This window comes from Augochlora pura, chromosome 7 (assembly GCF_028453695.1).
Source record: "Augochlora pura isolate Apur16 chromosome 7, APUR_v2.2.1, whole genome shotgun sequence".
NCBI classification, from domain to species: domain Eukaryota; kingdom Metazoa; phylum Arthropoda; class Insecta; order Hymenoptera; family Halictidae; genus Augochlora; species Augochlora pura.
Genome location: NC_135778.1, coordinates 16,253,516 through 16,269,721, shown reverse-complemented (window position 1 = coordinate 16,269,721; position 16,206 = coordinate 16,253,516). Strand labels below are relative to the sequence as shown.

Sequence of the window (16,206 nt, the reverse complement as noted above, 5' to 3'; positions counted from 1 at the left end):
ATCAACGTACTAATAGAGCCAGTCGTATATCTTCGTCGATGATATTAAAAATTGTTTCACACGAAATATGAATGGTTTTCTCCATCGCATTTTATCCATAAAATTAAGTCACGCGACTTGCACAACGGCTGCACTATTAATAGCTTTTTAAACTTTCATAAACCTGAAATTTACAAATGATTTTGAGACGTGGCAGAGCAATTTTTACGATTGCTTTAGAGTCACCACTCGAGTGCAAAGGGTTCATATCGTCGACGATTTCGAAGATATTCGACTGTATCGATTGGAACGGGGCACCATGTGTATGTATTTCGAATTTACAATGTCAGCTTCATCGTTGCTTCTCCACAATCTTCCGCTTTGATCTCTTGACATACCGCGCCTTTCTAAAATCTGTTTGAATGTCTTTATTTATTTCCTAATCGTGCACGTTTCCCTCGGAAGCCGTTACGGCACTTCGACCGATCGATATTTACTTAGCGAGAGATAAGCTTACGTAAAAACGTGCTTCCTAAATAAAGCTTCCTTGCCGAATGTGCCGTTCTGCTTGCTTAAACATGTTTGCAGGAGATACGGTATCGAATCACAAGAATATATAATTGTAAAAATCATTCGAGTACATAATCAGGATGCCTGGACTGGTCACGTGGCAAGAACGTCGAACAAACGATCTCGAATGTTTTAATTACAATTTCCTTCGCAATATTATTAATTACAAAATATCATTATAGCTATCCTAAATTCTAAATTCTAGAATAATCCACGCCATTGTTATTTTCACAATCATATTTGATAAATACTTTGATTAAAATTTGCAGGGGTTAATCAACGATTCCACGCAAAAGCGGCGATGTTTATTAATAAAAATACAGACAAGTAACAATCACGTGCGAAGGATACTCCCATGGTTTCTATGAAGTATCTTGGACCCAGCCTAGACCTCCAAGCAGCGAGGAACGAACATGAATGATCACGCTAACGTTCCTCGACGTTAATTTCATTCAACGCCGATTTTCGTTGCTTCGCGATGGATCGTGGATCGTAAACGATACCTAGATCGGTCGTAATAAGAAGATAAAACCTCTTTGACAGTGTTCGTAAAACGTTACGATACGGGAGCGACGGTGAGCAGCGCGCGGTTGCATAATGTTCGCGTTGTTCGCGCGTCGAGCTATGCGAACGGTTCTTGCGAACCGGTGCGTTTAACGAGAACCGTAAGATCGTTGCACGGATTACGCAAAAGCCGGCCGCGCGTTCTCTGGCGATGTGTTTTACCATGCCGAATTCATTTTTTTTTCTACGTTACCGCTCCGATATGTGCGTGCGCGCGCGCGCCCGGTGGAAAGTTCGAGCGCGGCCACTCGACCGTGCACTATATTGTCGTGCGCAACGCCGGCCGGCGATTAGCGTCGTGTTGCTGTCGCGGCCGGTTGATAAGCAACGTTCCTAGACTAACAAGAAAAACAGAGCCCTATCCGCGTTCCTGTTGCATTGTTCAACATCTGCTCGAAACGTGACGGTGTCGATTCGACCATCTCCGGCGACATGCAACAACTACCCTTAACCTATTTAGGGTAAACTTTATGTGTATGCGTAAAAAGTTAACGATATAACTATATATTATAATAATTTTAATATTTGATATTTAATATTTTAATATTATAATAATATTGTTGTATTAATATTATTTATTAATCAGAATATTATTCTATTAATATTACTGATTAATAATACTATTATTCTATTAATATTAATTATTAATAATAATATTTTATATTTTTCAAAAAATCCGAAATTGAGATTTTGGCAGGTTGCATGAATAAGAACTGACAAGAATAAATTGGTCTTCGTTCTATTCAGTGAAAAGTCGATCAAATTTTTAAATAAGTACTTTGACAATGTATTTCTAACGCTTACGGGAAAATTCAAGTCGCCTGGACCAGTTTTAAAATGGTTACATGTTAAAAGCGTTGTCTCGATTTTGCTGTCCACTGTAATTTAAAACACGAACATGATACTGCCAGTACAAGTGATATAATCTGAACGACATACGTACAAGAAAAATACAACAGAAAACCAAAGAGATAATATAACCGAATGAACGTTTCCTCTACTGCAGTACCCTCGTTTTAACCAGCAGTGAAAGGGTCAATCAGACCCAACGACAGTAACTTTTGTTAAACGACGATCATTGTGGCCGACTTATCACGAAGACAATGAATCGAATCAAAGGAGTCGTCGAAACGTAGACAATGTGATTTCGTCGCGTTCGTGGGACTACGCATGGCGATTCCCATGATATTTCAATCTCGGCAGAGTTGCGCAACCCAAAAACCCTATATCACCGAAGTAGAACGTTGTTGCATTAGGTAGAATGATCTTGCGCAACGATCGTACGGTGCCCCGTAATTATTTCCTTTGATCTCGGTAACGAATCGGAGGTCCAGCGACCCCTTTCGCGCGCTCGTTCTCGACACGTTCCACCCCTAACTGTGTCATCGGCATATGTATCTGCGGGGAGAACGATCTTTCGCAACCGGAACCGATCTCCGTATCCTATAATTACTTTCGATCGCGGCGCGGATCGAGAGAGTACAGTGGTCCCTATTGTGTTTTTGTTTCAAGCGTTCGGCCTCGACCTGCATCATCGAACATGAAGCATTCCGCAAGGACACGTTCTTTTTCAATCGCAGACCCCTTTCAACGGTCGGCTCGAAAGCGTAGAATGCGGATCTGCGTCTACAGTTCTTTGTTACATATTTTAGGGAACGGTTGGATTCAATGTTCAAGGGATCTAGCTAGGGAATAGTGTAACTGTGTTCCTCGATAGCTGTGAGCGTGTTTTAGTTTGTTGAGATCTTGGGGTTTTTTAAGCTTTAGTTATGTTCTTAAGAATATTTTAGTCGATAAATTAGCGATTTTATTTTATTTTAATTTATGCTCTGGATTTAATGCAGATCGAGTATTGTTTGTAGTATTATTAGTATTCTAATAATTATATTCTAATAATTATATGCTATTATTTATATTCTAGTGATTATATTCCAATAAGTATATTATAATAATTATTTTCTAATAATTATATTTAATCTAACCTTATTTAATCTAGTCTAATAATCCAATAATCCCTGAACAAAACGACAAATCAAAAGAAAGCTAATATTATCTACTAACCTAAAATCTTAACACAGAACAAGCACTCTCTCGATCAATTTTAACCAGTTCTGTGCCACCGTAATTTATAGTTATTTCTCGTTCACCGAACTAATTGCCTGCAAAGACCGAAATTTTACTTTGTCCGATTAGAATTGAACGAACAATATTCCAGAGTCGGAGAAAGTTTTACGAAATTCGGTAATAAAAAAACATGCAACATCGTGATCGTACAACCGCATATAGACGGCTTCCTGTTTGCATAAATACCCGCTGTTTGGTTATTAATATGTGCACCGATAAATAGAAATCGTTTCGCATTTTTTACCTTTTAGCGGCGTTCGTAATACACGCCAATTAGAATAAGTATTGTGCGCGCTCGCGCGTCGCTGCCAATTTTCTGTTCCACGACGTAAGGTTAGCTGATCGAGCTCTAATTAACACGTATCCGCGGCCGATGACGCAAAACTTGCATCCTTTCGCAAGACCACGGCTAATCGCCGTCCACCGAAAAATTACGATATCCGACGAGTTTTGTTCGATGTGACAGGTGCCGTTCAGCGTATTTGCCGCGATAACAAGCGAAACGGGGAAAATGGTTGTCCACGGGTAATTAATCGGTAAATTGGGAGTCTCTGAGTTAATAATACTACACGTACAGTAATAATATACTATATGCCTTCTCGGTATAGTGTACTAAATTACTAGCCATTATAGCATATTATATAAATCTCAACGAGCCATTCGCTATCGCTTTTATTATATCTTCTCGTTTACCAACCCTTTAACAATAAACAGAGCCGATAAAAATCAGCGATCTTTTATTTTTAAATTAAAATCATAGACTATGCTATTATAATAAAAATAACAGAGGTCTAAATAAATAAACTCTTTCAATCGTTTTAAAGCAACACGTTACTCGCAGCTGATCTGCATAAAAATATATTTCAAAAATATTCGGTGAATTATCACCGAAGCTGAAACGTTTAAAAAATAAATAGAAACGAGTCGATTTGGTTGTCCCGAAGCTGGTCTGGAAATAACTTCGATTATGTACAGCTTCATACATAATGCGGATATTAATTGGACGGAGTTCCAGTTTGGACGATAAGTCGGTCCGATCCGATATCGGTTGCCGGACCAGCGCTAAAAGACCAAATAGAAGTATGAACACGCGCCGCGCCCGCTTATGGAAAACGGAACTTACCTAATTGCCGCTCTCGATGCTCCCATTTACGGAGAAATTCGCCGTGTCCCCGGGGCAATCGCCAAAAACGTAGGAGGTTACCGGCGTAGCTGGGTGCGGTCTATAGTTCCGGGCACTGCATACTTTCGACTGGAGTTATACCTATCAAGGACGTCCACATAACATTTACCACTGTCCAGGCTCGTGCAATTGCCGTTTTCTTCGCGCACCGACGTAATCGCCGCATTATCGCTTCATTTGCTGCGAAAGCGCCTTACCGTTGCCGATTCGATGACTCTCCTTAATCCCTTAGCGTACTTTGACGAGTCGGACACGTGACGAAAATTACAGTAATCAATTCTTAACACTTTATCGACCGGTAGACTATAAGTTGGCTTTTTCTCCCGATCGGTAACCTCTGGGCCGGTTGTCATAGTAACCATTAATTTTTTTATCTATTATTGAGATAAATGTGTTGTATTGTACTACCGTGAGCTTCAATATTATTATATAACTTTTTTTAAATATTAAATATCTTTCGAGGTTAATAAAATAAATTATAACAAAATAGAAACGAAAATTTAACGTTGAACAAAATTTTAATAACCGACCGGTCGGTCGGTGAAGTGTTAAGTATGAATATTATTCTACTGTTTAACCTTTTAGATACGGCAGGATTTTGCGCAAATAAAGTTTTTCGTAACTAAATTACGATTTTCTCTTAATATATATTTTTTCCGGATATCTATATATAGTACTAATAACATATATTCTTTTCTTAATATATTGTATATACACACTTTCACTTTAATTGTTTGCTTTAATAAATAAGAAAACAATTGAGTAAAGCACGAGCCATTCGCGAAAGCCACTATTGTGGCGCGTAGTATCTAAAAGGTTAAAATTGACATACAACTCTAATCCCTTGTCATTAATATTTAACCATTCAAGTAAATTCAAGCACGGAATGAACATTAATGTTCTGTCCCTTCTAAGAAATGATACCAATTAAAACATTCCTAATCGCAGTAACTGTGAAGAGAATGGTACGTTGAGGGGTTAATCGCGAACACCTGCGGGGAAAATTATGATAATGTTGTCCCGTTAATTCGCGTTCGATCGTTTTTATCCACGAAACCCTTAACACGTGACTAATAACAGCCATTTGCTCAACTGCTCGTGAAATGTTGGACAACTGAAATTAGTAAAAACTTAATAAAAACTATTCAGTAGTTAAAACTGTAATTTTTTTCTTATTATAAGAAGTTCTATTATGTAAGAGCTGGTAATATTAGGTTGGTGCATATGAAATGTCAGATGTTTAAGTAAATATATAAAACTGTATATCTTTTTTCAAAAGCTGTCGATTTAATCAAAATATGCCCCGTTTGCTTTACTACACCCTTTTCAATAAGATTTCAATACAGAAATGCCTGTCTTAAACAAATTCCGATCTTTAGAATTAATAAACTCAGATATGGAATATTTCAGAGTGTCTTCATTTATATACTGAATTATTTAGCCCGTAAAAACTGTCCTAAATGTTTAAAATAGCGAAAGTCGCTTGGCGAAAGATCTATTTTACTTCATTTAATATCGCAATTGTTTTGTACGACGTATGCGTAGTTTTTGTGGGCTAAACAGTATGTAAATGGAGACAGTCTGAAAAATTCCATACTATAGTTTATTGATCCGAAAAATCAGAATTTCTCGAGGACAGACATCTATGAATTAAACTCGCGTTGGGAAAAGTGTATTGAAACAAATCGGGCACATTTTGATTAAATTAATAGCTTTTGACAAAAGATATGCAGTTTTATATACTCGCTTAAAAATCCGACATTTCATATGCACCAACCTAATAATTTGTTTCGTGAATGTGTTGGTATAAGATTATTACACGCGTTGTTTCTTACGCTTTCGGTTTCTTGTTTTATTTGTAATTCATTCTAGATAACGTCGCTCGAAGCACGATTCGAAGACCGCCGAAGCAAAATGGCCATAACTTCTCGGCGCTCCTTATTTAGATCATAGTACTTCGCGAAGATCGCGGAAACCGATTTAGCTACTGGAAAGCGATAGACCTGAAATTCCAGCAACACTTGCAGCTGTGCCGTAATTCAATTGTTGCGTTCCAGGTGGTCGTTATACGCTAACAGCTTGTCTGCAAAGCCCCGATGCTGACTTCGCCGTTTAGCAACGATCGCAAAATACTTTCTCCGGCAAAAGTCTGATCCATATCTGCAGCATGTTACCGCATCGAAATCCTGAACTTCAAAGTATTACCTTCATCCTTGTAAACACTTCTCCCGGAACGGATTAAAGTTTTATTATAGTCGCGCTCTGCCACGTTTTAATGATCGGCGAATGACGGACGCACGGTGATATGATTTGCAGAATTCAGTGACAAGTTGTTGGAACTTTCGAACCGTCAATGATATCGCAATGAAACTTTCACGAAAATAATGAAGAATTAAATATTTTTCTGTTTGTTAGACAATGAATTTCTATAGATTTTCATTGTAACGTTTCGTAGAATATCCGGGGTCGAGTGCGCGTGACGCGGTGTCTTTAAACAATCGTAACTCCTAAATTGGTTTCTATGGGAATATGATATTTTCACGGCTATTTAAAGCAATCTGTATAGAAAATATCCTAGTTTAATAGAACTCAAAGTTGTTGCTGATCGAAAGTTATCTTCTGTCAAATATTGGGAATCTTTTACCCTTGTAACGCATCGATCAGTATTACTTTCTTTTATATATTATTTTTAGTAATAACTGAAAACATATATGATTTCTTGTTAGTAATATAAAATCACAATATTACAATGTTATATTTTATAATATAAAAAGACTAAGGGAAAATGTGAAACACAATGAGCAGGACATCTCGAAAACGAGCAGTTCCTTCGTGGGAATTCCATGCTCAAATTTAAATATTCATAATAACTAAAATATTTATTTGATTCCATTTTATTTTAACCAACATCCACGAATCTTTTTTTAATCAACATCTCAGCGCTATTGGCACAACGTCTTCAAATTAATTTCGCAATCGATTGAGACACCGAGATAAGCTTCCGTGCGCGCGACACACTCGCCGTTCTCGCGCGATCACAGAAACTCGAGGAACACGTTTCAGGTGCAACAATCGCCTCGATTGTTAACCTTTCGAGAAACGGCGATCGGCCGGGTCTCACGAGCACTCTCATTTGAATGTCACAAAAGATCGCGGATTGGGTCCCGCGTGGTGGGTGTGTGCGCACACCACCGCGCCCGGTGTGCGTGGTTACACAATATCGCAGACGAAGGTGTCCAGCAGACAGCCAGGATCCCAGTCGAAGCTAGGAAATTAGATCAGTCGTTCTTCAACCAGCGGGACTTGGTACACGTTCGCCGAAACGGGCGCGCCAGTTAGACCGTGTTGAATTTGCTACGAGTACGCGTTTGCCGACTACGACGGATATTCCGAGGTTACTTTTCACCAAGATACCGTTCTTCCACTGGTGCCTTCGATTTTCCAGACATGAGGTCAGTCAGCTTCTAACCCTTGACGTACCATTTCGTCACAGTCACCGCGATTACTAATTTTTCAATTCGCACAATTTCTTAGAGGGGACAGTACATTAATATTTATACCGTGCCGGAATTTACTGGAATGCTGAACCCTCAGCGGACGATGACTTTTAAGACTAAGCGAGGTAGCAAGACGAGGCAATTTTCTCAAATGTGTCGAGTGTCTTGTATATAAAGAATTTTAATTTATACGTAATACAGATATAATTTATATACAATTATATACAATTGTATAATTTATATACGAATTATCTTAACATAAACACTGACTGTCGCTTCTCACTCGTCCTGCCAAGCGAAACGCCGCGCGCCGTGGCGACTGCGAGTCGCCTCTCGTAAGCAAAGGGTTAAATATTAATAACAAGGGATTCGAATTTTATTCCAACTTTAAAGCAGAGAATAACTTCCATATTTAATTATTTGTTACTAGTAATTTCCATCGCGAGTCGGACTCGTCAAAGTACGGCAAGGGGTTAATTATCAATTATTTCTTAGCCCCCATAGCGTATGATAAAGACAAAGAAATACGTGTAAGTGGTAAGGGGCGGAGGCGAAGAGCAGGGAGTAGCAAGTAGTAAGCAGAGTTCGATTCAAATACAATTGAAAATGTCTTGCGAACACCGACTTTACGATTCACGCGTTCGTAAATATATAACACGTGAGAACAATTTAAGCGCGAGAATGGCGGGCAACAGCCGATGTCACGATATTAGGTTGGTAAGAAATTAATGTCGGTTTTCGAACTTTCGAACTTTGACGCATGTTTTGGGATAACAATTCACTTTTTTCTGATTACCTTCCAATGTCATCTTGCAGTGAAGATGTCGTACTGATAGGTATGCTTCCGTTTGTACCGTTAATTTTTGCTCACTTGTAGTTATCGACATCGTAATGGATACTAAGCAAGTTCGTTTAATATTCATTCGAAGAATTTATCAATTCCAGAACAACAGAATTAACAAAACTGTCAATTTATTGGCAAAAATGTGTAGATTGTAATGGATCTTATTTTTTATTAAAAGAACTCACTCCGATTTGTGATATGTCGATTTAAAGATATACATAGTTTGGTAACCGAAATTATTTTCTTGCCAACCTGATAGAATAATTTTTTAAGTAAATTGTTGCAAGAAAAGAAGGGAGCGAATGCTCGAGTGTTGTAATGATCTAACAAAAAAAAAAATCCCCGCCGTGACAAATGACATTCTAAAAGGAATAAGTGGACGGACCGCGGTACGGGGGCCGTAACTTTGTGAAATCTAATAATCGATAGCTTTCGATCACAATTTATGCCCCGATAGATCGAGAAATGATCGTACTTCGTATCCGTAACACTTCGCGGAACTAACGAAAATTCCGCTATATAATTATAAATAATTGGACGCGTGGAATCGAGCACATTTATAACATTGCTAACGACTATTTTAACATGAAAACGATTTACTAGTGGAAGCGATTTTCACGCTTTTTGCACGGCGAAATGCAGAAGCACTGTCGAAATGCCACCCTGTACGACACGCCCAGATGACCGCACACGTTTGCTTTGGACATAACGGATCTGCATTGTTGTTTTACACGTGGTTGCACCATAGTATAAATAACGATCGGGGTAGAGCCAGTTATTCCAGACCACCGCGCGCCGATAAGAAAGACCGCGAGCGCGCGAACTGTAAAAACTAACTGCCGATTCTTTGAAGCGTATAATGCAAAATTCGATCATCGATCGTAATACACAGGAAGCGGGTGTAAATTTTGATCGTATCTTTCGCACTTTATGATCGCCGGTGTGCTAATACGTCGGATATTTTATGCATCAGTTTTTTACGCAACGGCAGACGTCGCACGCAACTTTCTAGCGTTTCAAAAAATCGTTCCGATTGAGCGGTAATACTGATTGCTCGGCTCGAGTATGCGCGTTGAAGATCGTCTTTCCTGGGGAGAGACACCAGCCGCGATCTCGCGTTCATTTGCATAAACCTGTTGATGGTGATTATGCGGCGAGAGGCGGAAAGATCGGATGCGTTCAAGATCAAGTTCGCTAGTTCCGCTATTAACAATTCACCGATCTGTAACCTATAGATCAACCTTTTTCCCCGATCGGTAGCTGTGAATAGCTTATTATATAATTTTTTAAATATTAGATACCTTGCACGATTAATAAAATTATTATATAATTTTTTAAATATTAGATACCTCGCGCAATTAGTAAAATTATTATAGAATTTTTTAATCGCGGATTTCCAATCGAAACAGAGATTATTCTCGTTAATTGCAAAATGCAGCACCTAAGCAGATATATAATTTTCTTCTTAATCATTCTAATCGGTCGAAAATAAAATGTCAACAGTGTCTTAAGATTCTTTAAACGTTTTTAATATTTTATATTCGGTTCGTTATACAATAGAATAACGTAGAAGAAACAAAGAAACGAATATCATACACGATCGATAATAAGCTGGATATCGATGCGAACATAACAATTTCTTTTCTTCTTTAATGATTTTCATTAGGCTCCTTCAGTTAACTGGAGAATCAGAGTAACAATTACTCCGTTGAATTGTCCACTATTGTGATTCGTATCAATGGAATAAGACCGTATCCTCGCAATCGAAACAAGCAGAACAAAAGGGGTCGCACGTTGAAGTTATCGCGCTTTCGTTAATGATTGTTTAGCCAACATTATTGTTCGCAAGCGTTGCGGCCATTGTTACAAGACACGTCGGATACAGCGGTTTGCAAACTTGACATATCCCACGGTTCAAGAGTAAGCGGCGAATATTTTCGCATACGGTTGAAACCGGATTGGTTGCAAAGAATTTGGTGCAACATGCTTCAAATACAGTGTAGGATAGTATACGCTAGATTTGTTCTCGGCGCCGAGCCAATCTGTTAAACAATAATAAATCAAACGTTCAGTAAAATGAAACAGTCGACGACCGTGTCGCGATAGATAAAAATCATTTTTTCGTTCGTGGAAAATACAAAAATCGACGTTTTGGTCGATTATAAAAGTACATTGAAAATGTCTGGGATTCACTTACATGTTAACCCTTTTAAACAAGAGCAACAAGAGCAAACAAATTTAAGTAGAATGAGAGCCACGTGTTAACCTATAAAATAAAAATAGAATCGTATTAACATTCTCTAGACTGTCCTTTTTAAAAATTAAAATCAAATAACCACGAGTTACTTTTCTTTTCTTTTTAACAATATCGACAACATGAAAATTCCCTAAAAATGCTATTAAGTTTTTCTCGCGCTTTTACGTTTGTTTACGCTTACACATTTACTCGCAATTTCAAAATTCACAGCCGCTCATTTTTCAACGCGCTTCTTTATAATTAACCCCTTGACGTACTTTAACGAGTTGGACTCGCGATGGAGATTTATAACAATAAGATGTTAGGTATAAATGTTAGTAGATGTAAAAGACGTTATAAAAGTAGACGTAAGCAAATAATAAATATAAAATTCCTTTATTCTTCGAAGAAATTAGTGTGATGGACAAAATTCTAATCATAATAATTGTAAAGAAAATGGTACGGCAAGGGGTTAAAAACTATAAATTCTCACGACAACTTCTTTACGCTCCCACAGGATAATCGTCTTTATCCTGTTGGCGGGGTCCTGCTGCGTTCGAACGGACGCCGAAGCGTTGCAAACGATCTACGAGTGGCCTTTCCTGGACTTCGCGCTGCCGTACGACGTCGGTTTCCTCAGTCAAGTTCGTCCACAGAACGTGGTGCCCACTGGGATCGCGATCGGCTGGGACAGGGTCTTCGTCAGCATTCCGAGGCTACGAGCTGGTGTACCATCGACCTTGAACTACATCCCGAGGAACATCACCGGACGAAGTCCGCAGCTCCATGCCTACCCTTCTTGGGACTGGCACGGCGCCGGTAAAGGGTACCTGAACTGCTCGCAGCTGATCTCCGTCTACAGGTCCGTGATCGACAAGTGCAACAGGCTCTGGGTCATCGACAGCGGTATAATGACGTCAATCGATGACTTCACGCCGGTCTGCACACCGAAACTCATGATATTCGATCTGCAAACCGACCAGCTGGTGCGCATGTACGTCTTCCCCAGGGAGGTCAGTGTCTGGATCGTTGTTTAATAATTGTTTTATGGTGGAATATGGCTTTTTTAGAATATCTTTTTGTATAGGATCATTTCAAACGTTTGATATAATTATCATTCGATTAATCCATATTATTCGGTTAAAGATGGCTCTCGGTTACAATACTTCTTTAATAATAATTATTATTAATCAATTAGATATAATATATTAATATATAAATATAATTATTTAAATATGAAATAAATTAAAATTGATGTTGATGGTGCTGAAAACGATTTGTTGGTTAAAAAGTTTTCGACTGCAGTTGATCGTGCGAGCTACAAAATTATTCAATGTATATTTTTACGCACTAAATTGTAAAGTGCTGACTTTGTTATTCCGTAGGTTCTGCGACCCAACTCGTTGCTGACGAATTTGATCATCGACGACACCTCTGCGACCACCTGCGACGACGTGTTCGCGTACATTTCTGACACCGCAGGACCTGGTTAGTAATTCTTTACAAACAAAGCAAATTCAAAAAAATTTCAATTTTTTACCATTTTTTTGCTACCGTTTAACCGTCGCTGTTATTAGGTCTCGTGGTCTTCGATAGCGGCAGAGAAAGAAGCTGGCGACTCACCCACGCTTCCATGTATCCCGATCCAAATTTCTCTATGTACAGAGTAAGGTCCTTTTAATATAATTCTTAAAATATAAGATCAACGTCATTAGAAGAATTTCAATACACTATTACATTATTTTCAACTTGTTATAATTAACCCCTTGCACTATAATAACAAGTCAGACTTGTGATACAGATTTCATGCAACATCTATTAAATATTAATATTATTCATTTTATCTAGATAAAAATAGAAATAAATTTCTCTGTTATCAAAGTTTAGAAACAAAAGTATATAAAGGCAATAAAATAAATAAAAATTGTCTGGTCCTATTATTAAAAACATTAAGGTGATATAAGTGGAATAGTGAAAAGCAATAGTAGTGCAAGTGGTTAATAAAGGAAAGAGAACATTTTTGACTAACTCAAGTTACTTACAATAAACTAAAATCGGAGTACCCTTTCATAGTATAAAGAATTTAATAAGACTATAAACGATTAAATTCGGTAGATGCCATTAGTTTCAGCATTTTTTAGCAGTTCGAGAAAGTTGCATTATAAATGACCGAAAACGTGCTCTTTTTAGATCGGCAACGTCATGTTCGAGTTGATGGACGGTATCGTCGGTTTGGCGCTCTCCGCGAGACAAAGCATGCTGTATTTTCAACCTCTGGCGACGAAGCGTTTGTTCTCCGTGCCAACCGCCGCGCTTCAGGCGGGACCACTGCCATTCGGCGAACAATTACCGGTCACCGTGGTTGGCACCAAGTCTAGTCAGGGTCTCGCATTGGCCGTTGATCCTCGCGACGACGCGATTCTCTTCGCGCCGCTCACGGAAACCGGCGTCTCCAGCTGGAATACCCACACCAAACATCTAAGGTAACATAACCCGACATAAACAACGAACGATGTAACCACTTCGTTCTCACGGACGTGTTATGTCGCGATGGCAATACCGTTTGTATAAGGTCACAGACGTGTTATTGCCATCGCGACATAACACGTCCAGGAGTAGGAAGTAGTTCATCAATTTACGTGACACGAGATCGCACATATGTACATAGTTTCGTGCTTGAAAATATTTCCAATAAAAGTCACTCGTACCCATAGGGGGTTAATACCTTGTACTGTAACATCGAGTCAGTGTACTAAAAAAATTGAAATTAAACTCAATTTTTCTATTATCAAAGTCTAGAAGTAAATAAAGATAATACAAGAAATAGAAATGATCTAGGGGTTAAGGAAAATATTAAAGACAAATAAGTCCTAATTAACGCAACGTGAAAGGAGTCGCGGCGTAAGCGGTTAACAGCACCGTTGACTTCACGTTTGAAATTACGTTTGTGGCTCTTTGCTTTTAGGACGTTAGCGATGAATCCCGAGAAGCTGCAGTTCGTCGCCGAGATTCGATCCGAGGAGCAAGACAATGGCAACTTCTGGGTGATGAGCACCAGCTTCCAGAAGTTCTTCAGACGCGAGGCCAGCCCTTACACGATCAACATCCGAATCATGAGACTGATACCGTTCGCGTATTGACGTCACTTTTACATAGTTACCTCTTGGAAAGATGTTATTATAATATATCGTTTAGCGTACGAGGCTCTCTGTCAATTTCCACTGTTAGAGAACGATGAGCTCTGGCTGGCTCGTATTCTCTTGCTCGGATGTTCTTATCTTCGATTTAAAAAGTCGCTCGATGCGAAGGCGGGGTCGTACGAATAGAGATTAGAAATTTCAAACGAGTAATCTATAAGAAAGAAATTGATAAGTGTAAGGTGTCGATGTAACGATGTGTATGCGAATGTTAAGTAAACGTGTGCGGACGTAACGAAGGTATATTTTATTCAACAACAATATTTACGCGCGCTCGATAATACGTTGCGAGAAGTCTTGATAGAAAACCGTACTTGCACGGACGAAATAGCCGGAGCTATTTTATATGTATACACAAAAAACACGTAAAACTAACGTCGCGCTACATAAGGAAATATAATCGAAAGTATCGTGAGCGATCAATTTCAAACATTTTCGCTTACGTCTTAAAATTAAATCGACGTCACAAATTATGTCAATTCTGTTATAATATAATTGTATAATATTATTATGTAATATATTACCATAATATTTGTTATAAATTATATTATCATAATACATATTATATTATACTCCAAATCACCTTCACGATAAATCTGATCGATGAACGAGACACAATGTGGCGTCGACATACAGATAAAATGTAAGTTGTGTAACAAAAGAATCACCAGAATGTTTCTTCTGTTTTTATTAGAAGAAACGTCTCGGTTAACAATTTTTACAAGATAAGCAATGACAAATTGGTTTCGCATAAAAATCCGCAGCCTTCGGTAATCACGGATTCGAGTGATGAATGTATCCAGCGATTGTTGCGTATAAATGAATAATGACGGCGGTTTTAACGGCGGCAAGTATCGCAGGTTCGATAGTTCAATGAGAAGTGTTTGATATGGTTTTACGTAATGTTCGGCGTCGCCGTAAATCATCGATAGACGGTGGGATATAGGGATGGGGAGTTGAGAGGGGTCGAACACGTACAGATATTTAGATACATTGAGAATAAATGAACGAGCTCCGTAAGTACGAACGAACGTCGATTATTCCGAACAAAAAGAAGGGAAAAGACTGTTTGTTAATTCACCTGTTTCGCGGATTTTGCGGTCTGTAGTTATTAACCAATTGCACTCGAGTGGCGCCTCTGAAGCGCCAATGAAAATTGTTATATAGTTAATAAACTAACGTTTACATTATTAAATACCCCTCTGTTAAAAGCATAGCAGTTTTACGAGTGACAAGACTCAATCTCATATAGCAAATTATACTAAGTACTATACAACAGCTAGTCAAAATAGCAATTTTGGATCTACGCTTAAAATGGCTTCGAGTGCAAAGTGTTAATATTTCGAAAATTGATATTTAAGAAATAACTTCTCAATAGTCAACTTTTCAAGCATCTAATAATTTCGTTCACCTGTCACGGTCAAATTGTGCATATCGCATTCATTTTTAGAGCGAATCGTGCCGACGGAAATTTGTTTACGAACGCAGCCCGAATAAAATGTTTCCGAAAACAGTTCGCATATTTTCATTCACCCGCCGTTCCGCAAACCGCGCTACATGTTTCGTCCGATAAAAATCCAGATTTATAGAACCGTACACCGCGTGAGTTATCTCCGTGCAGAATTTTTACCAAAACCGCGCATACCAGCGGGATTGCGCAACCGCCTAGGTATTTATGTAATTATTTAAATCGCCCGGGTGTTCGCCGTGTAATAAACGTCGCATAAATTAGTTATCTACGATCGCTAATTCGTCTGCGATTCAGTCTAACGATTATACCCGAACGAAATTACGCGCCGTACCCGTTTTACACTCGCGAGGACAAAAGGAAAGCAGCGAATCGTTATCGGTAGACTAATTTATATCACCGCCGGTAATATAAACGACCGCTGACATAAGTTGATAGCGCTCCGATCGACGGTTTAAATTCAACGAGTAATGAAATTTGCCGGAACGATTAGGTCCGCGGAAAATTGTCGCGCATCTTTCAAATCGTATATCTATGAGAAAAT

The 16,206-nt window shown here is 38.7% G+C and overlaps 1 protein-coding gene across 1 annotated transcript; it reads left to right on the top strand.

Moving 5' to 3' along the window:
• Positions 1–7,728: 7,728 nt before the first annotated feature.
• Positions 7,729–15,681, top strand: LOC144472527 (dopaminechrome tautomerase). The gene is made up of 6 exons (XM_078185711.1): positions 7,729–7,872; positions 11,515–12,010; positions 12,383–12,485; positions 12,575–12,663; positions 13,188–13,480; positions 13,963–15,681. The coding sequence occupies exons 1-6, from the start codon at positions 7,868–7,870 to the stop codon at positions 14,135–14,137; spliced, it is 1,161 nt and encodes a 386-aa protein (XP_078041837.1). The 5' UTR covers positions 7,729–7,867; the 3' UTR covers positions 14,138–15,681.
• The last annotated feature ends 525 nt before the right edge of the window (positions 15,682–16,206 follow it).

Coding starts and splice junctions, on each gene's coding strand:
- LOC144472527 (XM_078185711.1), top strand. Junction 12,011..12,382: donor TGTACGTCTTCCCCAGGGAG/GTCAGTGTCTGG, acceptor GTTATTCCGTAG/GTTCTGCGACCCAACTCGTT. Junction 12,486..12,574: donor TTCTGACACCGCAGGACCTG/GTTAGTAATTCT, acceptor CGCTGTTATTAG/GTCTCGTGGTCTTCGATAGC.